The sequence below is a fragment of the Vidua chalybeata genome, chromosome 16, assembly GCF_026979565.1.
Source record: "Vidua chalybeata isolate OUT-0048 chromosome 16, bVidCha1 merged haplotype, whole genome shotgun sequence".
Classification (NCBI taxonomy): Eukaryota; Metazoa; Chordata; class Aves; order Passeriformes; family Viduidae; genus Vidua; species Vidua chalybeata.
The window spans coordinates 1,970,653-1,990,106 of NC_071545.1; the positions used below are offsets into that span (position 1 = coordinate 1,970,653).

The window sequence follows — 19,454 nt, forward strand, 5'->3', positions numbered from 1 at the left end:
GCAGCCCCGGTGCCCCAATTCCCCACAAAGGGCTATAACGCTTTCCAGCAGCAGCAGCAGCAGTTTACAGAGCAGGGGCCGCTCCCGCCCCCGCCGTGCCCCGTCCCCGGCACCCCCCGGGCCCGGCGTTAGACGTAGCATTGCCCCACGTAGAGAGCTAGGCACCGGTTTTACTCCTCTTTGCCTTAGGTCCCTCGATGTCCTCGATCTTTCGTGCAATAATGTAGATAAGGGATCCTGGCCACCCCGGGAGGGCTCGGTGGCACCGCCCGGGGTGTGTCCCAGGGGGTGCCCGGTGTGATTTCTGTCCCCGTCGAGGTCGCTGTGTCTGTAGGTTGTCAGGTTTTTATTTCCAGTTCCCTCAGCCGTCGGGTTTCAGACCTTCTTCCCATAGGAGAGGCTGTAGTGTCACAGACGTTACCTCAGTTTGTCACTGTTGAAAAGGATTTAAAAAAACCACAACTGAAACCATAAAAAATGACAAAAATACATAGTTATAAAAGCAACAAAAAATTTCTCAATGGCGGTGAAGACTTTTTTTTTCCATTAACTAAAGGAAACGTGACGCTGCTTGTGCAGGGGTGGAGGGCACGGCCTCTGCCCTGCCGTGGCCTCCGCGGTGGCTGTCCCTCCGCTTTCACCCTGTCACCACGGCCACCCCGGGAAGGGATGTGGGGAGCAGCACCGTGGGGCACCTATGGGTGGGGGGCACCTATGGGTGGGGGGCACCCAGCGGCCCTCGGTGCAGCCCCCTCCAAACAGCCAGGGCTGCCTGATGCCAAATGTATTCCAGCCACGTCCGCAGGCTAATTTCAATTTCCTGGTAATTATGCAAATGAATGTGGATTTAATTAAGGGCAGATTTCATTAAAGTCTTCTTGGGGAAATGAGAACAGAGTGGGGGAGAGCGAGGAGGAGGGGGCGGTGGCAGGGAAGCAGAGATGAAGGCAGCGCCTGCCCCGGAAGATAAACGGCCACAGGGGACGCCGAGGGGATGGACGGGATCCTTTGGGAGTGGGGGCCCCACTGCAGGAGGCCGGAGCCGTGTGGGGCACGGCTGGGGCAGTGCGGGGATGGGCAGAGCAGCGGCGGCTCCTCGTGCATCCCCAGCCCCGCTCTGGGGACAGAGCAGCGAGTCCTGCCCATCCCCTGCTCCAGCAGCGACGGCTCCCGGCTCCTTCCCTCCCACCAGGGCACGGAAAGCATTGCTCTGACACGTGATTCGTATTTTTCTCTTCCCCGGCTAAAAATACAGATTTGGCCACGCCGAGAGGTCTAGGAAATCAATGTCATTGTCACCAGGCGCTGGCTGGCAGGACTCTGCCCTCCCCTATCCAGACAAAAAAGGGATCGCTGCCATTTGACGTCTCCGAGCCGAAGCGCTCGCGCGGCTCCGGCGGAGCTGCCTTTAATCCAAAGTGAAACGGGGCTAATTTTATCCCGCCAAGGTCGGGGTGCTGCGAGCCCGGCAGCGCCGGCGGGGCAGGAGCTGCTTGTCTCCAGGCAAAAGCTTCAGCCACAGAAAACGGAGCTAAACTTTGCCAAGCACGGCAAAGGTGTCACCTGCCCGGCAAAGCCGCAACCTCCCTGCCTCCCCTCCGGGTTTGCTCCCGGTTTGGCCGGGAAGGCGGCCGGACATTCCGGGGGCACGGCCGCCGACCTTGGGCCCTCCCCGGGTGAAGGATGAGCAACACAATCACTGCTCTGAAAGGAAAATAATCCTCGATTTGCACAGGTCCTGGAGGAGTGGAGGGAAGGGGATGGGGTGGCAGGTGTGGAATGGTGTGGGTGTGGGTGCAGCATCCTGTAAAACCAGATCCTTCCCGGCTGGGAAGGCCAGGAAGGCCCGGCTGTGACACTCAGCTGCTGATCCCGCCTCGAATTTCATCCACCCCTCGATTCCGGAGCTGGATTGTGCCCGGCTTTCCTCACAGACACTTTGTGAGGCACTGCAGCCCCAGCTAAAACATTGGGGGTTGGGAGTAAAAATAACCAGGAATGATCCGCTCGTTGGGAGCACAACGATCCACGCCAAGCTGGCATTGCACGAAGTCCCACCCCAATCGCAAACAAACCCTTTAAAAGGTAATATTTTGCCACTAGGATGGTGCTTCAGCTCGCTGCTGACTCAGGAGGGGCCGTGGGATGAGGAGGGAGTTCCCACGCATCCCGAACAGGGAGGGCAGCGCAGGGTCCGGGCTGCCGGGGGCTTCCCCAGCCCGGCTCGGGAACACGGGGGGACGCCGGCCCGGCGTGGGGAGCACCCCCGAACTGCGCTTCTCGGGGCTGATCCGCTTTCAAAAACTTCCAAAAATAGCGGCGGCACCGCGCTGGAACGGGCGTAGGGAGGAAGTGTGACTCATGTGCCACCCGGCGCCCCGTGGAACCGGGCGGGTGCCCGAGCGGGAATGCGGGAATGCGGCAGGATGGGAGCAGGCACGGGGGCATCCTGATGCTCTTTCTGGTGGCAGCAGACTGCCCACAGAGGGGACGCAGCTCGGACTCGTCCCTGCCTGTCCTTCCCGCGGGGATCCGCTGCTGTCTGCGGTTCCAGCTGCCAGGGATGATGGACAGATGTCAGTCAAGGCCTGGCAGCGGCCGAGGGCCCCAGCGAGAATGAGCTGCCGGAGACAGACAGCAAAAACTGTCCCGAGGTGGGGGAAAACGCAGCCTGTGCCGCCTGGCGCGGCTCAGCAGGCTGGGAGGGAGAGGTGACCTTGTGTGGCCACCCAGCCACCTTTGGGAGGAGGGAGAGCAGAGCTGGCTGCACCTCCAGCCCGTCCCAGCCCAGCTCCCAGCACAGCCCTGTGAGCATCCCACAGGGAGCAGCTGATGGGCAGAGCCTGCCGGGTGCTGGCTGCCCTTGCTCCAGGCTCAGCCCGCCGGGGATCTCGGCCTGGGGCCCAGGGAAGCAGGAAACTGCCGTGGGAATCTCGGCCGGCATCTCCCGCCCAGCCCTGTGCTCCCCACAGCGGCTCCGGGCACGTTTTCCCACCCAGAGGTGTTTTTCCCCATGGAACAGGCAGTGTTTTCAGCAGGGTCTTTTGGCTGAAGGGTGGGTGGGGGTGTCAGCTTTGGGAGGAGGGGGTTGATGGCAGTTTTGGGGTGCAGGGAGGTGCCAGGGCTCAGAGGGGGGCTGGGCAGCACCCCCAGCCCTGAACACCCCCCAAAGGGGTGGGCTGTGGGCTCCAGCTCGCAGGCCTCCCACGTTGCCATGACAACTGCAGCATCCCAGCTTGGCAGGGATGGGAAATCTCCTCCATCCCATCAGCACCTCGCCCCTCCGTGGCTCTGCATCTGGCACAGGCAGCATCCCAAACCCACGGGGGAGCACGAGGTGCAATTCCTGCTGGCTCTGAGAGCTGGGGCACACTCCTCCTTCCTGCACAGCCCTCCCAGAGCCACACGGCTGCCAGGGCAGGGGCAGGAGAGACTTCTGCTTTTCAGATGTTGATCTTCCCATTCCAAATCCTTCCACCTGCTCTGGATTTGTGCGGTCCTGGCAAGCAGGGCATCCATTCCCCCAGGCTGCCCCCACACCTTCCTCTGGGGGGGACACAGTGGGCTCCCAGATCACGGACCCTGCTCCCCCGGTTGCCCCAGATTTGGGGCCCGCAGAGCCAGGGGTGTCTCTGGGCTGGTGTTACCCCATTAATTGGAGCATCCTCACAGGCATCCTGATCATGGCTCTCTGCAGCCTCCCAACCCCTCAGCTCTGAGCCCGGAGAGATCCCGAGCTAATTCCTCACTGACAGCAGTGGCACAGGGCTGGGGAGAAGCTTAGCTCCTCGTCTCAGAGGCTGCTGCACCTCCACAAAAGTCGCATTTGAAGAGCGTTAATACAAGATTAATCGAGGTTTTAATAAACAGCGAATCGAGTGCTAATGGAGCCCAACTTGTAAGCCATGTGTAACACCCCGAGGGCTTAAAGGCATCCGGAACGCGGCTGGAACATGCCGAAAGGGGATGTTAATCACCTTGTAGCCTTGAAGACACCGCAGGGGAAGGGAATTTTAGGGGAAATGGCTGCAGGTGAGCCTGGGGCACGACCTCACCCCTCCCACTGCTTCAGCACACGAGGATTTACAAGAGTTTCCCCCACCCCAGCCCCGGCACGAAGGCAGGCAGAGGAATTTGGGACACCTGAGTGCCCCCGGGGCTGGAGCCACAATGAAGCAAGGCCAGTTTACAAGGGAAGACCAGATGTGCCCTGCAGTGGAGCTATCCCCAGTCACGAAGTAGGGGGTGGTAACTGGGGACCATTTGGAGTGGCCTGGAGTCCCTTTCCTGGGGCTACCCCACCCTCCTGGGCAGGAGCCCATCAGCACCTCCCTGGCTGAAGCTGCTCCCAGACCCGATCATCCCAGGCAGGGATTTTAATTCCCTCCATCCCCTCCAGCCTGAGGAAGCTCCAGCTCCCTCAGCCTCTGCTGGCATCACTCCAGTTTGTGGCACCTCTGCAGCCACTGGCCAGGCCTGCCTTGAGGAGCCTTTCCCAAAGTCCCCCTGGACCCCGTGAGCGTGGCTGGCTCTGCAGGGCTCCTGGGTCACGTCTGCCCCACAAGGCTGGCCAGGATAACCGGCGTGTGCCAGGGCTGGCTGGCTGCCCCCAGGCTGCCCAGACAACTGGCTTGGCTTCAGGGCCAGGGGGACTCCAATATTTGGAGGCTGCCAGCTGTGCTGGCCGTGGCTGTGGGCTGGACATTGACTCTGGCTGTGGCTCTGTGGGGGCTCAGCAGCTCAGGATGGATGGACTGTGATGGTTTAGTGGTCAAGAACTTCTCAGAGGTCTTTAGTTTGCTCCATAGCACCTCAATCACTTCCATGTGCTTGGATAGGCCCCTGTGGGGGAAGGAGCAGCTCTGAAGGGCCCCAGAGCACTTGGGCTGGCAGCAGGGTTGAAGCAGCCCAGGATTCTCTGTCAGGAGCTGAACACCATGCTGGCTTCCCAAGGAGGCTGGATGCTGGGGAAGGACAGGCCTGGGGACCAGCCCAACAGTCCCATTTGTGTCACAGTGACCTCCCTGCAGGACGAGGCATCCAGCTCCGAGTCACTGCTCAGCTTTCCCAGAATTCCTGGGAGCCACTGGGAGCCACTGCTCCACAGCCCTCAGGGGGACATTCACTGGCCAGTCTGCTGTGAGAGGGAATCGGCCACCACCAGCTCAGGATCTTCTGCCAGAGCTCTGGAGAGGAGCAGCCCCACACCCAGAGTCACCACTCAGAGCTGGGGTGGCAGCTGTGGGTGCTATGGGCTCCGGAGCCCCACGAGCTCCCGTGAGCCACAAGCCAAAAGCACTCTCCAGTCTGCAAGCAGTGGCTGCCGGCTGAGGGACAATGGCCAGCTGAGGCAGAGGAGCAGGGACATCCTACCCCACCCTGCTCCCTCCTTTTCTCTGTCACTTGAAGCCTCCCAGGTGCCAGGCAGGTCAGCTGGTACATCACAGCATGCAGATCACAGAATTCCAGAATAGTTCCGCTTGGAAGAGACCATTGGAGCTCATCTGGTCCCACCCTCCTCCAGCAGGGTCCCCCAGAGCATGTTGCTCAGGATTGTGGACAGATGGCTCTTGAATATCTCCAGGGAAGGAGCCTCGAGAGCCCCTCTGGGCAGCCTGGGCCAGTGCCCAGTCACTGGAAGTTCTTCCTTGTGTTGATGGTTCAGTGGGAACCTTTAGTGGGAATGGTCAGAGCTTGGCTTCACTGATCTTGGAGGTATTTTCCATCCCTAATGATTCCATGTCCAAATAGAACTCCTGGGATCAGTTCCTGCCCCTCCCTGCACCCAGGGCTGAGGGTCCCTCTCAGCTGGGGCTCCTCTCCAGGCTGAGCAGCCCCAGCTCCCTCAGCCTTTCCTCACAGGGAGATGCTCCAGGCTCCTCACCACTGTCCTGGGCAAACCCATCACAAACAGGCCCATTGGAGCCACCTGGGGATCCTGAGCACCTGCAGCATCTTGGTGATCTTGCTGGACACACGTTTTCATCTTCAAAATCATCCCTGACAGCTCACAAAGATGTCAGGAGGCTCCTGATGGCCAGAAAATGGCCAACATCCCACAGGTGTGCAAGGAGGAGATTCCAGGGGTCAGATTCAGGTTCACCTGGCAGAGCAGCCAAGCACAGCCTCAGGACAGGGCTCAGCAGAGCCCCAAATGAGGCTTAAACATCCCCACAGGGATGGATGGATGGATGGATGGATGGATGGATGGATGGATGGATGGATGGATGGATGGATGGATGGATGGATGGATGATGGATGGGATGGATGGATGGATGGATGGATGGATGGATGGATGGATGGATGGATGGATGGATGGAGGGATGGATGGATGGATGGATGGATGGATGGATGGATGGAGGGATGGATGGATGGATGGATGGATGGATGGATGGATGGATGGATGGATGGATGGATGATGGAGGGATGGATGGATGGATGGATGGATGGATGGATGGATGGATGGATGGATGGATGGAGGGATGGATGGATGATGGAGGGATGGATGGATGGAGACAGACAACCCCTACAGCCTCTCAGCTGAGCTCCCCAGGAGGTTTTGTAGGCCCAGGAGCCCCAGTTGACCCCACACTGTGTGAAACTGTCCTGGCACAGCTTCTGCCTTGGTTTACTGGATCAAACCAGTGATTTCTGGGGACAGGCAGTGGTGTTGCTGCTGGGCCATGGCCATGGCCGTGCCAGGAGGGCCCAGAGAAGGCACTGCCAGCCCTGGTCTCCTGGGTGACCCAGTTAGAGGCTGCAGGGAGCTCCTGTGCCTGTTGTGGCTGAGCAGCCCCCGCTCCCTGGGTTAATTCCCCGCGCTGACTCATCCCGGCCCCTTTATCAGCCGCACACAAAGCGCCCTTTGTGCTCCTCCAGCCCTGCCAGGGGAGTGCCAAGGACCAATTAATCACCAGCTCCTGCTGCCACAGACATGGAGATGGTGCCTGGGATCAAGGATTGGAGAGGGGCCACTGCCTGCCCCATAGGACAGAACTGGGACTGGAGCCCAGGTCCTGATCCCACCCCAGTGGTGAGGCAAGGACCAGCCACCACCCCTGTGATATCACAGTCATGGAATGAGAGCTGGGTTGGGTGTGAAGGGAACTTAAAGATCAACCAAATCCCCTGCCATGGCAGGGACACCTTCCACTGTTCCAGGCTGCTCCAAGCCCCATCCAACCTGGCCTTGGGCACTTCCAGGGATCCAGGGGCAGCCACAGCTGCTCTGGGAATTCACCCTGTGCCAGGGCCTGCCCACCCTCCCAGGGAACAATTCCTTCCCAATATCCCATCCATCCCTGCCCTCTGGCAGTGGAAGCCATTCCCTGTGTTCTGTCCCTCCATCCCTTGTCCCCAGTCCCTCTCCAGTTCTCCTGGAGCCCCTTCAGGCCCTGCAAAGGGCTCTGAGGTGTCCCTGGAGATCAGCAGCATCTCTTAGCCAAGAGAGGTGCTTTTGGCTCTGTCAGCCAGAGCAAGGCAGATATTTGTGGGCATGGGAGGAGTGTGGCACAGGATTATTGAGTCTGGATGATCCAAGGACAACTCCAGTAGCTCCATCAACTCCTGCTTCCTGAGCCATGGACCTCAGGAGTTTGCTGGGAGGGCAGCAAATCCTGCTGGCTGTGCAGTAATTCCCAGGCTGGTGGCTCTGGGAGGTGACATGGGACATTCCCAGGGCTCAGCAGGGCTGATGTGCACGGGCTGAAGCAGAACCATTTTTGGCATGGAAGAGTCTGTTTGGGCAGGCTGAGCAGGCTGAGCAGTCGCTGTGCCTGCACTGGTGGCTGCAGAGGGTCAGCAGAGCTGGCACCCAGCTGCCCCAGCAGTGGCTGGGTGCCGGCCCTGGGCCACAGCCACCCAGAGAAGGGCACGGCCGGGCTGTGCCCAGTGGGGATGAGCTGCTCCTGCCAGCTCAGGCCCTGCCCCTGCCCTGCTCAGGCTGCTGAGGGCAGTGATCCTGTCCCCTGGATCACCTGTTGGGGTGTCCGTGTCCCACTGCTGCTGGGGACAGCCAGGCAGGAATTACCAGGGTGCTAATTAATCTAATCTGTCCTGGGCACAGAGGAGCTACAAAGCTACAGCAGGAGTGAGGCTCTGCCTGTGCCCTCTGGGGAGAGCATCCAGCACCTGCACATCCCTGGGACACCAATCCTTCCTGAGGAGGGCTCACCTGAGAGCTCCCAGTGTATGAATGAACACGATGTCCCCAGCCCAGGGCACAGCAGGAGCTGCTCTGCCCCCAACACCTGCCCATAAAAGGAGCTGGGAGAATGGGATTTCAGCAGCAGGAACTCTGTTCCCATTTTTGTCACGGCAGGACCCTAAGGAGTTAACAGCAAATGCCACCTCCTGTATTTTATCTCTCCTCCATTGAGGCAGCTCTGACACTGGCAGCAGAACAATGCAAAATTCTGATTAGCTCTGGTTTTCCAGCAAGAGGGGAGGCACAAGAGGGTGGGGATTTAATACTATTCTGCATAATTTTTAATCTAAATTCCATTTCTTTTCTTTTCTTTCTCCAGGAAGCAAACAATCTAGGGGGTTTTGTACTCAATTTCTTGCTTTCATAATCTAAATGAATTGTTTGCAACTAGGAGCCAGCTGCAAAGCTGGCAATCTCGGATCAAATCTGCCTTTCTCCTAGTTCTTTCAATCATTAATTTGCTCCTCAGCTCTGATTAGCTAATCCTGGCTGCCTTGTGGCAGTTTCCAGGGAAAAACGGTGCAAGAGCTGCAGCTCCCATTGATGGAGGGATTGATTCCTGGTGCTTCGTGGTGCTCCTGGTTGTCACTTCTCCAGAGACAAGTGGGGTATTCTCGAGGGGAAAAGGCTGGCAGGGTTATTTCTGGCATGCTGGCATTTTGGAAATACCAGAGGATGATGCTTTCCCCTGCTCTGTGCAGGGTGTGCCAGTTTGTTACGCTGAGATTAATTAGCTGGGCTTTAAAATAGGAATCCAAAGCACTGCAGCAGTTCCTTGCTCGGAGATATCTGGGTGCTGCCCCATTTTTGGGATGTTGCTGCTGTGCCTGGGGGATGTGGCAGAGCTGCCACCTCCATTTCCTAGGTGGGAAACTGAGGCACAGGGCTTTGCTTATGGGTGGATGGAGGCTCACAGAGCTCAAGCCTCAGCAGGGATGGAAGGGGATGGGAAATGGGATGTGCTTTGTGCCAGGCCCTGGTTTGTTCCACAGTGAATTGATCTTTACTCAGAGTGTGGGGAGGCCCTGGCACAGGGTGCCCAGAGCAGCTGTGGCTGCCCCTGGATCCCTGGCAGTGTCCCAGGCCAGGCTGGATGGGCTTGGAGCAGCCTGGACAGTGGAAGGTGTCCCTGCCATGGCTGGTGAGAGATGGGATGGGATGGGCTTTAAGGTCTCTTCACACCCAAACCATTCATAATTCTCTGATTTTATTAATTCATTCTATGAATTAATGAATTAATTGGTCTCAGCTCCTGGGAGTGCTCCTGCCAAGCCCAGATGGGCTGGGGGTGTCCCACTGGGATGTCACCTCCCCAGGCTGGCTGCTGGCACTCCCAGAGCATCCCCTCATGATGTCCAGCTCCAGTCCCACAGGTCTGAGGGCCCAGGTGAGAGGGACAGGGCTCTGTGACCCTTGTGGCACCAGGCTGGGGTCAGGGCTGCTGCTGGCCCCGTGTGCCCCTTCCTCACGTGCAGCTCCACAGGGCTGCTCCCTCAGCTGCTGTCTTTATTCCATTCCTTTTCCAGATAAATTCCCCGAGTGCTGGGGGTGGATCCTTTTAATTTCCATTTGTTTCAAAGCCGTACAGGGCTTACAAGCATGACAGAAATGTGCCTGGAGTGCAGGAAATGGCCTACTTAGCTGCAGGAGCAGAGCAGGCTCCTCCAGCACGATGACTCCAAGGACCTCATCCTCCCCAGGGACCAGGGCAGCTGCCTCCTTCCCTCTCCAGCTCCTTTCTGTAGATCTTTGGTCCTACCACAAAGCCCAAAGAGCCCATGCAGGCAGAACAGTGCTGGGGAGCAGAGGATGGGAGAAACTTCCAGGGCTGGACAGGGCTTGAGAGCAACCTGGGATGGTGGAAGGTGTCCCTGCCCACAGCAGGGGGTGGGACTGGATGAGTTTTAAGGTTTCTTCCAACACAAACCAGGCTGGGTTTCTGTGACTGTGACCCTGAAATGCTGTGAGGTCAGGCCAGGTCGCTGTGTCCCCCTCACACTCGGCTGGCTGTGACAATCTCCTTTGGCTGTTCCAGGATTAGAGAAGGGCAGGGCTGTGTTAGGACTGGTACCTGCTCAGGAAGCAGAGCTTGCAGGGCCACACCTCTGACAGCTCTGGCACTTCCTGGGCACTTTTGTCTCCTCTGAAAAGGGACAGATGTCAGAGGTGTCACCTTCCACAGCTGGTGAGAGCTGGGAAGAAGGAGGGCTCACCCCAGGCTCATGTGCCCACAGCACCCAGAGCTGGGCTGGCCACGCTGATCTGCCCTCACCTCTGGGACACTCACAGGAACTGTCCCTGCCACCTCTGCCGTGGCTGGAACTAGAAGCATGCACAGAATGACAGAATGTCCTGAGTTGGAAGGCACCCAAAAGGATCATGGATCCAGCTCCTGGCCCTGCACAGACCCCCCAACAATCCCACCCTGGGCATCCCTGAGATCATTGTCCAAGCACTCCTGGAGCTCTGGCAGCCTCGGGGCTGTGCCCATTCCCTGGGGAGCCTGGGCAGTGCCAGCACCCTCTGGGGGAAGAACCTTTCCCAAAATCCAGCCTGACCCTGCCCTGGCCCAGCTCCAGCCATTCCCTGTCCCTGTCCCAGAGACTGGAGCTGCCCCTCGGGAGGAGCTGCAGCCCCCCCTGAGCTCTGCCCTCAGTCTCCTTCTCCAGCTGAACAATCCAAGTGCCCTCAGCTGCTCCTCAGACCCTTCCCCATGCCCATGTCCCTCCTTTGGGCACTCCCCAACAGCTTCAGATCCTTCTGATATTGTGGCACCCACAACTGCCCCAGATCTGAGGTGAAGCCACACCAGGGCAGAGTCTAAGTCTAAGTCTTTGCCTTAGCAGGGCAGGTGGGAACAGGAGGCTTCCTGGGCTGAGAAGAGTCTTTCCTAGAGGAAAAAGACCCCAGAGTGTCCCAGGAAGGCTGAGGGCCTTTGTATTAACAGCAGCTTCCTTTCCTCTGGGCTCCTGGAAAGGATGACAGGACCAGCAGCTGCTGCAGGAGGAGGAAGAGGAGGCAGGGCCGTGTGCCCATGGCAGGGAGCAGGATGAGGGCTGGCACAGCCCATGGCAGGGCTCTGGAGCAGAGGCAGGTGAACACTGAGCTGTCCAGCTTTAATCTTATTGAACAGCTCGGCCTGGTGCACTGAACCTCCAGGGATGCAGCTTTGCCTCTGACTATTTCCATTTCATTTGCTGGGGGTTTGCCTTGGGCCCAGAGGAGCAGCAGCAAGCAGAGTCTCTCCATGGAGTCTCTGAGGCCTGGGGGAGGTGGAGTCCCCTGAGAGACACAGCAGTGAACCCCTGCCCCTGTGTTTGTTCCTGAGGTTTTCCCAGCCAGAGGAGGGCTCCAAGCCTTGCTCCATGCACACAAGCAGGTTGTCTCTGGATGGACTCCACTGGGAAGCATGGCCACAGTTCACAGGGGGTTGTTTTGGGGCACTGAGCCTTCCTCCACCACTCTCATTTCCCTGACCCATGCTAATGCCACAGCTCAGACTCTGTGTTTTAATTCCAAACAAACAGTGCTCTTAGAGCTGGTTGTGCCCATGTGTCCATCCCCACAGTGGCATCCAAGGCTGCCTGGGGGCCTTGCCCAGCCCTGCTAGCAATCCTGGGATTCAATTCAGTGGATGCTCTCCGATGTCAGGGAGTCAAAAAAGCAGCAGAGCAGCTCCTGGGCCTGGGGAGAAACCAAGGAAAGGGTTGGAGGAGAGCTGTGAGTTCTGTGTGTGGCAAAGACACTTTTTTCCAGAGGCAGGCTTAGGGTTTCTTGTGCAGAGGCTGTTTCTGGGCTGGATTAATCCCAGCACAGAAGTGGCTGTGAGTGTCCCACAGCAGGGAAGCCCTGCTCCTTGTGATGCTCAGGAGTTACGTTTGCAAGGAACTGAAGAAAACCAACAACAAGCAAGGTGCTAAGTGGGAAATCCTCTCCCTCCCTGGCTGCTCTGCCTGTCCTTCCCAAGCCCAGCCCCTGGCAGGGCTGTTTGTGAGCTGGAGAGGCCAAGGTGGTGCCAGGGGCTGCAATCCTGGCTGTGCTAATGAGCACCCCGGCCCCAAAGCACTGGGGATGCTGTGCTGCCACCCACCCCACACAGCCCTCGGGCCCTCCTGCCAGCCCTGCCTCTCCTGACAGCTTTTTAGTCTCTTTCATGGGACTGCAGCCCCTCTGCCTGCTGCTGAGGGGAGAGGATCATGCCAAGAGGGGTTGGGAGGGGTTTTCCCTGTGTTGGTCCAGTTCCCCGTTTCAGGTGCCTGCAGGGAAGGTGGCTCCAGGCAGAATGGAGGGATTGGTGCTGCCAGGGGAGGCTGGGCTGCTCCCCGTGGGCTCTCACTGAGGGACAGAGCTGTGTCACCCCTCTGCTCTGATGGTGGCAGGTCAGTGATGTCACCGAGGGACAGCCACTCTGTCCCCACAGCGCCATCCCAGCCAGTCACTGCTGCAGGTGAGGGGGAGTGTCCAGCCCCAGGACACCCCAGTCCCCAGGCCGAGCACAGCACTCCCTGACCACTCCCTTAGCACTGGAGACATCCCAGTTTGGGCATGGACCAGCTGCAGGAACGTCTGGGACACCCCTGTGGAAGGTCACCAGCCCCTAACGGTGGCACCAAAAAGCCATGGCTCTGTCACTTCCAGTGAGCTGTGCTGAGTGTGCCTGGCACCTGCAGGGTCACTGGGGGCAACGAGGAGCTCCCAAAGCCTGGATTTGTCTGCTCCTCAGGCAGGTGTTTCACCCAGGGCAGGTGAAGGTGCTCCAGGAATGCAGCAGAAGCAGGCACAGATGTCAGCACTGCACATTTGGAAAGCTGATTTCTCATCCTGTTGCTAATCCCAAATCACACTGGCAGCGAGGATGATATTCCGTTTCACTTCCGTGGCTTGACTCCACCAGGAAAGGCTGCAGCTCTGCTCAGACCATGAGGATTTGAAACCCATGTTCATTTAACCCTCCTGAACTTTGCCTGATATCGCGTTGTTGCTCATTAGCTTTGCCCTGCAAAGCCTGGCTGACATTTCACAAACTCATTAGCAGGAGATCAGAGGCTCGAACATCATTCCTGGGGCCATCCTTTGAGGAACAGATTCCCCGGTGCCTTTGCTCCTCAGATCTCACTGTGATTCCTGAACCTACCCTGAACTTGGGAGAAAAAGGCCCATTGGAAAACCAGCAGGAGCTGCTGCTGTGCTGTTTGTCCCCCCAGGGAGATGTGCTGCTGTCCCAGGACTGCATTCCTGCTGGAAACTCCAAGCTTCCAGAGGGATTAGACTGCACATCCCAGGCTGCCAGGAGCAGGGAGAAGGGCTGGGCATATTTGCTTTTTCTCCTCTCTAGCACAAAAAGCCCTCTAAGCCTCTCCCTGATAGGCTCGTTCCCCAGCACCGGCAAGCAGAAGGGATTTTATGTCAGGCACAGAGATGTAATGTCCTTTCAAAGCAAATCAGGAGACAGCCTGCACTTGCTGGCCTGTCACATTCCTTGGCAACAGCCTGGCACCCTGGCAGCAGCCAGGGCTGGGCTGAGAGAGCCCTGCAGCTCCGCAGAGCCGTGCAGGCAGCGCTGCCCGGGCACTGCAGCGCCGGGAGCCGCCGTGCCCTCGGGAAAGGGTGGGAACGGCAGCTCAGGCACTCCGGGGAAGTCGGGGTGCTTCTGTCTGCGTTAAAAGCAGGAATGCACACTTCAAAGAGGGCTCGGTGTCTTTTAAGGCTCAATCCTTAGCGCACTGGTGCTTGAAGGTAGCAGCTCTGATGTGTTAGATGAGGTTACAAACACATCGCACTCTCCCGCTGGGCTTTTATTGGGGAAAAAAAGGGATCCAGAGGAGAGGTTTGTCCACTTGCTATCATTTCTCACTCTGCACAAGTCTTTTACCACAGAATGGTTTGGGCTGGAAGGGAACTGAAAGCTCATGTCACTCCACCCCCCTGGCACGGGCAGGGACACCTCCACCAGGATTTCACATCTCCTGATCCCAACTCCTCAGGCTCTGCCTCCTCTCCAAACCTCACATTTGTTTTGAACTAAACTTTGATGATTACAGCCCGAATTTTGAATGTATTTATGCAGTTTATTCCCATTAGCTGCCCACATGTCTGGAGCTCAGTGTTTCCTTTCTTGGGCTGAATTACTGAGAAAATATTCAGCTAGACCATCCCTGGAATGGCTAATGGCTTCACTCTTCCACTTGGATTTGGGCTTCTGAAATGCAACTTTCAGAACACAGGACCTGTGCCAGCTTGGCTATAGGGCTGAATGAACCTTTCTTGTCACTATTTTTGACAAATATCACAGACACTTTAAATTCTTCCCTGGGAGGGTGGGCAGGCCCTGGCACAGGGTGAATTCCCAGAGCAGCTGTGGCTGCCCCTGGATCCCTGGAAGTGCCCAAGGCCAGGCTGGACGGGGCTTGGAGCAGCCTGGGATGGTGGAAGGTGTCCCTGCCCATGGCAGGGGTGGCACTGGATGAGCTTTAAGGTCCTTTCCAACCCAAACCATTCCACAATTCTGTGATATTTTTCTCAGTGTTGATTTTTCACAAAAAGTAACAGAATTTCTATGGAAAATATAGAACGTTTATCAATATCTCCAAATGTTTTGATTCAAAACTGTGTCACCACTGTAATGTGGGAGACAGTTTGACAGGATTTTGGTCCCACCTTCCCCATGTTCTGGGCTCTCAGCCTAAGCCAAGGCTTGGGGCTGTCACCACCTCTGACTCACAGAAGTTACCATTTCCTTTGAAATTTCAACCAATATTAACAAGTTGCCTGCATCACAGGAGCACAAAGAACACATATCCATACCACAAACTTCTCTACTTGCCTGGTTCTCGTTTTGGGGGTAAAGGAGATGCTCTGCAGTGTCCAGGACCGACTGGTTCTGCCAGCAGGCACTGGGGGCAAAGAGAAAGGGAGGCAGGGTTAGTTTGCCATGTCAGCTGGGAGGGAGATGACCCCAGCCCTGGGGAGGTCTGAGCTCTGTGACAGCAGCTCCAGCCACGGGCATCTGCTGCTGCTCCTCTTTACATAGCTAAATCCTGGGTTTTACAAAGCTTTGTGTAAATGGCTTTGCACTGTTTAAATACAAACCTTCAAACAAACTTTAAATACAAACTGGACAAGCCATGTCCAGTTGCATAAGGGTGGCTCTGGGGCAGTGGGAAATGCACATAAATGTGGATACTTGGCTCTGGACAAGGGGCTTTTTCTCCACTGAGATAATCTGGGTGTTTTCCCCCAGTCCCAGGATTTACTAACCTGCCTGGAGCAGCAGGCACTGCCTCACCAGTCCTGGTTTTGCTCTGGCCCTCCTCAAGCCACACATGACCTGACCTCAAAATGTATTCCAGAGAAATGGGAAGGCAAGGTACCAAGTTCAGAAGTGCCTTTTAAAGGGACTCTGTGCACACTGGGAGCCTCAGGCTTGAAAACACTCCCAAGGCTTTGGAAAGCACTCCCTGCTCCCTGCCCCCATAGCCAGGTATTGTGCTTGGCAACAGTTTTCCTTTCACTGGTTTTCAACAGCTCCGAGATTTTACACCCCATGTGTTCACTTTTTTTCCTCTCTCTCTCTATTTTTTTTTTCTTAATTTCTACACCTCCTTCCCCTCCAAAGCTCCCCAGGATGAGCTTCCTATAGGGATAACATCGCTCCCTCCTAGCAGCAATTAGCACTTGGTAAGAATGTTTCACCAGAGAGAAAAAATCCAGCTAGGTTCCTCAGCTCTTGGCTTCTGCTCTGATTGCAGAACCTCGTTTCAAGGTAGGAAGGCACAAAGTCTGGCCTAAACTCTATTTTTTTTCCTGCTCAGCTCGGTTTTGGGGGTGTGTCCTGGTTCAGGGCAAGTCTGGGGAAAGAATTCCCCTCCCCTCCCCACAAAAGGGTTCCTTTAGGAAAGCAGAGTCAATTGGCCTCTCCTCCCAGCTGGTTCGGGAGAAAATACCTCTGGAGGAAAAAAGTGGAAAAAACCTGTTTATTACACAAGAGAACTTAGACAATATTAAACAATAAGACTTCTTGCTACTCCAAGAGAGACAAATTCAGAGCAAATCCCCCCCCCCCCGGGCTGCAGCTCAGCTCACTCAGTCTCTGACCAGTCTTTCTGGCGCTGGCAATGCCGCGGCCCAGGCCCGGCCTGCTGGGCTACAAATGTGAGCTGCTGATGCTCTTCTGGTGTTCAGTCCAGAGCAGGTCCAGAGAAAGGGAAAAAAAACTACAGTCCAGGGAACTTCTCTGCCTCAGCTAGCTAAAACTAACTAGAAAAAGCAAAGGAGAGCTCTGTTTCGCTGTCCGTCCGTCTGCAGACAACACCGTCCCGGAGCCGGAATGTGGAGGAGGGAGTGAGTTTTGAAAACAAACCCTGAGCTTCTTCCCTCCTCCTTTCACTCTTGGAACAAGACTTCAACATAAACAGGGCAGACGATTGGGGATAAAGGCATCATACAGCCACCCTAGGACAGGGTGCTTTAGCCAAACCCTGCCTACTGAGCTGAGTTAACCAGGTGAGCTGCTAAGTCTGTGCACAACAAGGTCCTGACAATCTTAAAGTGCTTTTTAAATACTTAAACCATAGAGGAATAATCACTGTGAAACCAGCATCACCTCTTAAGGCAGCTAAATCTGGTTTGTCATGCATAAAAAGCAGAGCATGCCTTCCTTCCAGGAGTTGCTTTGAATCTACTGCTGTAAATTCCTGCCTCTGCCACCCTGCAGCCAGGAAATGTGGCTGTGAAAACAAGTTATGACAGGGAAAATTCAAATGCTTTACCCTGAGCCATCCAGGCAGGCAGATGCTGACAGAACAAGAAGGGTAAGTCCCACATGGTTTTCCCTTGTCTGTGATAGGATGGGGTCACTTCCCTCTCTGGGGTCCCCACTGCTCCCTCACCCCTTCCAAACACCCCCTCTGGCCTGTGAGCTCCCCTTGGCACACTCCCAGCTTCCTGCTTTGGCTCCACTTTTGGCAGGCAAACAAACTGCCAGGCTGCTTTTGTGCCCACACCTGCCATGTCCGTGTCCCTTTTTCTGTGCTCAGTGGTTTTTGGTGCAGAAATAATGCCCTGGATGTCCAGAGAGCAGCCAGAGTGGGTCCTGCTGCTGAACAACCACAGCAAGGAGGGTCTGGGGCTGGCTCCAAATCCCCAGGATCTGAATGTCTGTCCTTGACAGAGCTAGCTTAGGAAAGCTTTAATAAGCTCAGGACGAGGAGCAGTTACGCTGGCAGAGCCCACATTGTTCCTCTCAACACCTGATTCCTCTTTATCCCAGCCCATCTCTGACATCACAGCCGGGTTCCATACAGATGGGAACGTCCCTCCCCGTGGCACAAAGCCAGAGAAACGTGGCTCAGCTGGGACTCGAGGGCTGGAAAATAATCCCTTCACCACGGTGAGGCTTCAGCAGTGCAGCTGAACTGCAGAGACCTGAGCAGGTACTGGAATCCTGGGCCCTGGCAGAGACAGGGAGATAAACATCCAGTGATTTATCCTGGACAGAAAGGGCTGATGGAGCTGTAAGAGTAATTAACCTCGGGTGTTATTTACACTGAATGATGTCCTGGCATGAAGTGTCCTTGGGAGGCACCAGTGAAGTCAGGCTCATTTAAAAAATTCGACAGCTTGAGAGACAAAAAGGGTGTGAGCTTCTGATCTCCCTGAGGATCAGAGCCCTCCCTCCTCCCACCCTCCGGCACACCTTGCTGCCCCTCCCTTCCACAGGCATTTTCCATCAAGAAGGCAAAAATTGTTTTAGTTTTTTTTTTTTTTGTTTTGTTTTGGTTTTGGATTGGTGTTTTTTTTACTATTATTATTTTATTTTTTGTAGAGCTGGTTTGAAAAGGCTCTGTGATCACTGGTTCTGGCACTGTAGGGAGAGGCAGAGTGGAACCTGCTGTTTGGGGCTGGATCCTTCTCTTTGGGGGTAGATCCTGCTGTTTGGGGCTGGATCCATTCATTTGAGAGTGGACCCTGCTGTTTGGGGCTGGATCCATTCATTTGAGAGTGGACCCTGCTGTTTGGGGCTGGATCCATTCATTTGAGAGTGGACCCTGCTGTTTGGGGCCGATGCTGCCCTTTGGAAGTGCCTCCTGACCCCTGTAAGTTACACCGGGGTATTTTGGAGTTCAGCACAAAGTTCATCCTTTGTACAGAGCAGGAGGGGGGTGAAGGTGCAGAGACTGGCACCAATTCCTGCTCAGCCCCTCGGGGCTCTGGAAGTCTGGAGAAGCCACGGGAGGTGTCTCTGGAGGGGCTGCCTTGGGACCAGCCCCTGGAATCACAGCCAGCCTGAAGGAGAGGGGAGTGCTGGGCTCTTAAGCAGCACCCCATGACTGTGGTACTGGGGAAAATAGAGATATGGGGATCTTGAGTGACTGTCCCAGAACTACCTCCAGCAGTGACCTCCAGGGTTCCCAAAAGCTCACTTTTTTTCATTGTAAACCAGAGAAAGATTGGGAGAAATCTCACCACAAAGGTCTTGGCTAACTTGCTGTTTGTCTCCCCTTGCAGAGCAGAAGGTTTGGGATGTGGCTCCCAAGGGTGTGATTTTTAATGAATGGAAGCAAAGTCAAAATGCTGTCAGTAGTTTAAAAACATTTCTGAAAAGTTACCAATGGGATCTGTTCCAACCACTCCTCCCAGGTGTGGCCCTGGGAACATTTCTGCAAAGAATGGGAACTCTGAGTTGCAGCTGTGTGGATGTTCAGCTTTGATCCCTTGGAGCCTGCAAACTCCAGCATCCCTGAATCCACTGACAGCACTTTCTGGAAGTCCTCCAGAGGGCACAGCCAAAGTCAGGACAGGGTTTTTGGGTGGCTGCTGGGCTGCTCCACATGGGATGTGGCACAGACCTGACTCGTGGTTCCTGTGCCAGAGGAGCCATGTGTGAGAGCTGCACATGCCAGTGCCAAATACCAGCCCCGTGCAGGGAGCCCTTCCCTCTGGGGAACACAGGGTTAATTGCCCTGCTAATCACTCTGTTTCACTAATCAGTCCCTGCAGAGGGGTTCTGTTTGTTTTTCCAGGCTTGTACATCCTCTACCCAGCATTTCTGGTGATTTATTTAAGAGGCTAATTTTTGATTTTGCTTTCTGGCATTTATTTTAAGGTTTGGTTTTCTGTTTTTGTTTTTTTTTTTTCCCTTTTCCTTCACAGCAAACATAAAATCTGCTAAGATATTTCTCCTAGGAATTTTATTGATGCAGCAGGTCTATTCCCAATGTGAGTCCTAATTTCAGAGAATTCCCTGTAT

At 55.8% G+C, this 19,454-nt stretch overlaps 1 protein-coding gene across 6 annotated transcripts in view; it reads right to left on the minus strand.

Annotated features, from left to right (window-relative positions):
- Positions 1–355: 355 nt before the first annotated feature.
- The window catches only part of DNAAF8 (dynein axonemal assembly factor 8), a 104,004-nt gene continuing 84,905 nt past the window's right edge, over positions 356–19,454 (minus strand). For 5 of the 6 annotated variants that reach the window (XM_053957911.1, XM_053957915.1, XM_053957913.1 and 2 more), the window contains 2 exons: positions 15,030–15,099; positions 11,702–11,890 (listed from right to left, as the gene is read on the minus strand). In XM_053957911.1, the coding sequence (XP_053813886.1) occupies positions 11,834–11,890; positions 15,030–15,099 (127 nt within the window). In that variant the 3' untranslated portion in view covers positions 11,702–11,833. Of the gene's footprint in view, positions 434–11,701; positions 11,891–15,029; positions 15,100–19,454 lie in introns of those variants that run through there. The other variant, XM_053957914.1, reaches the window with a different exon arrangement.